The following is a 6000-nucleotide window of genomic DNA, read 5'->3' on the forward strand; positions in this document are numbered from 1 at the left end:
AGCTAGTAGGGTATGCCTCCTTAATGCAAGACCCTCTCAAATCCTAGTAGCATCTGAGTTGTCAACTTCCTCAATTGGCCTTCTCCGCTAAAGTCTAAGACTAATAAATTTGGCAAGCTCAAATATTATACCTTTCTTGTACATCTAGATCTAGAAATGGATGAGTACAGGGAGTTAAAAGCTGAAGTTGAAAATTTTAAGAGAGGATACTGCAGGATTTTCATGGTATACAACTGTCATCGTGAGTAAAGGGGATGTAGGAAGGATGATAGGCAAGACTCCAAGGATTGGTCTCAGGAGCAATTTAAGCTTCAGCTGGTGGTAGGGGTAATGGACATATGTGGCTGCTTCCTTCACCAACTTTCCGTGTTGGGATGTCACTCTTCCCCAGCAGTTATAAAGCTACTATGGTATGTTACATATTATTCTATGTTGGACTACAAGAAGACTCAGGGTCCCATAATGAGCAATCCACTGTTGTGCAAATTCACTTATACAAGCTGTTCCCTACTTGATTAGGAGTCTAGTAAATTAAATATAAGTTTACTATGATGTATTAGGGACTGATCTAGATTCAATTAAATTTCTAAGATTACCAGGACTTTCACTTCGAAAAATCGACCTTCGTATAAAAAAAATGAAACAGATCTGTAACTCTTTATTTATTAGTTTTGTTGTTATTATATATGGTTTATGACTACATTTATATACATATACACACCCGTTATCTCACTAGTCAAACTAGGTCCTATCTTGACCATTCTTTGGTTGTTATTGTGATGAAGCCATACTAAAAAGGTCTTCCATGGATGCTAGAGACACCAATATCTACTCGATGTCTGGCACCCTCACATGCATCAACACAAATGTCTCATCCCTGCCAAATAGTATTTTTGTTGGTGTCTATTGACTTCCCTCTCAAGGCATTCATTAGACCTTGAATTGACACTATGGCCCTCAAGGCAAAAACTGGGTCTCTTTGCATTGTATTATATGTGTTAAGGCACCTTTACCACAATCGAATGGATATTTGTAGTCCTCTGTTGGGCATAAGATTGGTTTTCATGGGTCATCTTTTCGCCTCTTCAGGTAGCATAGCTTTCCCTTCAACCATTTTGTTTTAGAATGTTCAAACTCAAATAGTGGCTTCAAAGAAAATTACATTAGTTGTATTTCCTGTGTTAGTGAATAGTCTTCTTGCCTAATATTTGGCAACTGTAATTATTACCGCTACTGCAATATTATTGGAAACCTTGCCGCCCGTTTAAAGTCAATATCAGAAAACTCTCGAAAAGTCTGTTATCTCTTCTTTTATATCTTTCTGTTGCTTGGTATACTTTTCCTTCCCAGACATATCTCTAACACTCATTTGAAGAGCTTACACTCAAAGATGGCCCAACAGTTCCCTACTACTGTGTGAGATTTGCTCTACTTCTAGGATCAACCTCTAGATCTTGCCTATCATCATTCCTAGATCCCTTTACTCAAGATAGCATCTAAATGTCATGAGAATACTAAGGGATTCACACTCTTTTGAGGCATAAAAGTAGCCATTAACCAAAGTCCTCCTTCTCATCAAATTGTCTTGCATTAAGATCCTTCCCCAAATTGCTTCTTAGTCACTGAGAGCAATTTAAAGGATAGCCATAGATTTACAGTTTGTTTCCAAAGTAAAAAATTCAATATCAGTTCATTTGCATGAAAAAATATGAAGAAGAAATACTTAATTCAGAAGTTGCAATTCTTTTAGACTTTTAAATAACTCAGTCATCCCTGGGGGGGATGGATTGGAGTTTGACCAGAAAGTGGCCAAAAAAGAAATCCATCCACCAGTCTCCTAGTCATCTAACATTCCACTAGATTCCACCATACACCATAAAACAATCCTTGACCAACGCCTTATTGAACTTAGCAACTGAGAAAGTGAAAGGCAAATGCTACCCACATAATAAGTCACATATGTGACCCACCATGATGGGTCATATCCAGGGTTGCTTTTATGACCTATACTTTTAGGCTACATTTGGTTTGCTCAAAGAATAAGGGTGGGATGGAATAGATATTCAGTTAGAATGGAATAAAGTTGTAACTATAATTGTAATTTGCGTTGTTTGATATATGAGTAAGAATCAAAATTATATTGTTTTGTTGGTAGATTTGAGAAAAGGCAGACCAAGTCATAAGTAACTAAAATATCTTTACATGCTTTATTAATTATAGTTATATTTTTAATTATAAAAATTTATATCTCAATATTTATCATTAAAGATATTTTAAATATTAATAAAATATTAGTTTAGTTAGAAATTGTATAACTATATAATAATTTATGAAATATTAAAGAATATTATAAGATAAGACATTTGATTGCAATTTCTTTAACATAGGATAAGACTTTTCTGCAACAAAAAGAGTCTCTTTTAAAATTGGATAACCTGTTGATTACCGGATACTGATTTTCCTGCCATAGCTTGGGGTGCAGGATGGAGCTTCACAAGAGACCGAACCCCAAAAGCACCCTTGCCTAGAGATTGAGTAACCTTTTTCTAGGTCACCACATGTTACTTCATATAGTCTTCCCAGTTCTGCCACAAGAATTGAATTTGAGAGACTCAATCTTCTTGGCTACACTTGTTTGAATAGAGAACAATAAAGAAAGCAAATTGGGCGATTGGATGCCGCACTCTTGATGAGGAATATCCTGCCTCCTTTTAAAAGGTTTTCGGCCTACTAGCTTCTTTTCATCGTGGACAGAACTTAGTCTCATGTATGTTTCTCCTTTGTATTAGTATTGGGTGACAAACCTAAATATTTGGTAGGCTAAGAAGCAATCCTAGAGCCAAAATTTGCACTATGTCATCAGATATCAATACAAAATTGATTGCCCACTAAGACAAATTTCAATTTCCTCCCAATTCACCTTAATGGGAGGCATCTTTTGGAAGCAAAAAGGATAAATTTAATATTAATGAGGGCCTTCTATCTGGCTGCAAAAGGAGGAGAATGTCATATGCAAACATAAGATGCAACCTCCATTGCAAGGTCCGTCCTGTGCCAATAGTCAACTGTTTTATCTTAGTCAACTTTCCTTCCTTACAGAATAGCCTGTCAAAAGCTGCCATCACTCTAAGTAGAAAGAAAAGACCTCTAAAGAAGAAATCCAAAGGATGTTCTCTTATACACAGGTAATTGTGATCACATCTGTTGGTAAGTGTTTGCGTTTCTGTTACTTTGCTCTTTGTACTCCTATATAAGAAGGGATAATAAAAAGTTTCTTCAGTTGCTTAAATTAGTGGCGGTAGATCTTAAAACATGTGCCATTAAGCTTAAATGATCTACAATCGAGACAATAAAATCTTTGACTGCTCTACTACATGCTTAAGTGATATCAACACTGGCATCTAACAAGAGATATCTCTTTGTATGAAGCAAAATGACATCATTAACATTGATCACGCTTTAAAGGATGTCATGATTCTTGCTGAATAATTTGAGTCATTAAGTGATGGATTGTTTAAGTTTTTCAGTAAGCAAGCATATTCTTAAGGTTGAGGACAATGATAACCAAGTTCATTTGGACTCCATGAAGAAGAAAGAATACCAAATTTTGCTCCTAACAGTGACAAGTAATATTATTTAGCTCTCTATTTTGCATGTCTACTCCTCCAGGATTCAAAATTTTGGAGATATTATATTTTCTCAAGATCATCTAAAGTTTCATGAGTTTTAATTCTTTGGAAGCATTGTCCAATTTTTACATTCTTTCTACTTCCAATGTCTCAAAACAAGAAGTCAAACTAAGTGGAGGAGAATGACTCGAAACAGAATATTCTATAATGTTCATGTCTTAATATTACAAGATATTTATCTAATTATAATCTTTATGTTATTTCTTTGAATGGTTGTGAGCTTACTAGGAATTGTTCAAATAAAGCTATTATTGGTTCTTGTTTAGTTAGAAATCTTATTTTGTATCCATTTTCTTATTTAAGAATTGTAGTCATCAGATCATATGGACATCTTATGAGTACACTAGTGATTCAAGATTATTTATATACTGCATATGAATAAAACTTAGTGATAGTTGAGTGCATTATAATCCTGTGGTTGTAATTGACAACCCAATCTATAGTTGTTGCTAATCCTGGATTCCGTAGATTGGATATTTGTTTCCTTTTTCCAGTGTTCTAAATCCTATTCCACTGTGCTAGATCAATTGTCAAGAGGTGGTAAAGTTCGAAAATAGCCATTTTCTCCCTAGGTGATCAGGTAACTCTTATTCAGTCATGTTTGACTAATGTTTCACTATACTAGTCCCTGTTCAACACCCCTAAGGAAGTGTTAGATAGGATTAAGAAAATTATAAGAGATTTTTTTGTCTCTGAGTTGGTGGAATGTGAGATCACTCGTAAGGTGGAAGGTTTGTGGAAGGCGATCTAGGCCTTGGGAATGTTACCTCAAAGAACATTGATCTTATTGCTAAATGGTTTTGGCCCTTTGCTTGGACATCCTTAACCCGTTGCCCCACACCCCTCAAATTCGAACTTGGCATCTTTAATTACTTTTTAAAGGTAAAGGATATACTTGAGGTTAAAATCTTTGGATGGTGGTATTCAACTGAATTAACAGTAATGATTTGTTACAAACTTAGAGACCAATAGGACTTCTATCTCCTTATCAGTGTGTGATATGTTATTACGTTTAAGCACAGAAGTCATAAATTTCTTTTTTTTTTTTTTTTTCTGATGCAGCATGATTATGGAATACAATTTTTGCTAAACTTGGGGAATCCTTTGTCCCTTTTAGGACTTAAAAAGACTGGTGTGAGGCTTTGCTATTGATGCTTGCAGTTTGTGCTATTCTCTTATTTTGCAATCAAACTGGTAGTTGCTTATACATGTTTAGATAATCTTTCTTTATTATTATTATTATTGTTGTAGTTGTTATTGTTATTTATTCTTCACGGAAGATCTTTGTGTTCTTTTCTCACTAATGCTACCCTCCTAAGTTAATCATATTCTAGGAATAGCATCTCCACTGAAGTGAACTTTTAGAGTTATTCTGAAATTCTTTCTCATCTGATTGGGAGAGTTTGATGCAGGTACGATCTGATTGGGATAACATCAAGATTGATGTCATGTACAGGGCCTTGAAATGCAAGTTCTCAATTTACCCTCATCTGAATTCTTTGCTGCTCTCAACAGCTGGCTCAGTTCTTGTTGAGGCATCACCTCACGATCTCTTCTGGGGTGGAGGCCGAGAAGGAGAAGGCTTGAATTATTTAGGCCGGCTGCTAATGCAGTTACGGTCCGAGTTTCTTGGCGAGAGTGATAGTGCAATCGAGAACAACTGTATAGCCTTATGATAATTTTTCTTTTTTAAATTGTGGTTATTCTTAGATTAGAAATGAACATGATGATATAAAAGAATACAAGGTAATGCTGCACTTGTAAAATGGGTTATACAATTTTGTCTTATCAACTAAAGTTATATCAAAAGCCAAAGTAAATATGTGTAAGAAAACAGTAAAACGATGGTGATAGAAGAGGAAAATGCGATGAGATGTGGATTGACTTTGTGTTTGTCTTTTTCTTTGGTTTTCCTGGTCAAATTTCTCAACAAACAATCTTGACCGAGACACATAATGGCATTAAAATAAAGTGGGCAGGAATTAGATAGGTTGTTAAGAATGACAGAGAAAGTCCACGAGCTCCCAATGTTTTATAAAACAGCAGCAGTTTCAGAGAAAATCCTTTAAAATGAATTTTGAATAAAATACAAAAAAACTGGAATGCTTTCGAGAGCAGAATGTAGGAACGAAGCTTCTTGGAATCCATCGATCCATAACAAGTCGTAAAGAAAGACCGTTCTCTTACTAACTTGAACTCAGGATTTTTCTTTTTAAAGTGATCTAAATATCATGATATCGAGATAGAAAGTCCACGAGGTAAGTAAAATGCTGTATGGTTGATGTATAAAGCAGGAAGTGAACAAAATTTC

At 35.1% G+C, this 6000-nt stretch overlaps 1 protein-coding gene across 3 annotated transcripts in view; it reads left to right on the top strand.

Annotated features, from left to right (window-relative positions):
* LOC110807142 (cytidine/deoxycytidylate deaminase family protein) overlaps positions 1–5592 on the top strand; it is a 35859-nt gene extending 30267 nt beyond the window's left edge. For 2 of the 3 annotated variants that reach the window (XM_088219554.1, XM_088219550.1), the window contains one exon: positions 5102–5592. In XM_088219554.1, coding sequence (XP_088075680.1) covers positions 5102–5365 — 264 coding nt within the window. In that variant the 3' untranslated portion in view covers positions 5366–5592. Of the gene's footprint in view, positions 1–4211; positions 4270–5101 lie in introns of all 3 variants that reach the window. The other variant, XM_088219557.1, reaches the window with a different exon arrangement.
* Positions 5593–6000: the final 408 nt, after the last annotated feature.

The sequence above is a fragment of the Carica papaya genome, chromosome 1 (genome assembly GCF_054855325.1).
Source record: "Carica papaya isolate Zhongbai chromosome 1, ASM5485532v1, whole genome shotgun sequence".
NCBI classification, from domain to species: domain Eukaryota; kingdom Viridiplantae; phylum Streptophyta; class Magnoliopsida; order Brassicales; family Caricaceae; genus Carica; species Carica papaya.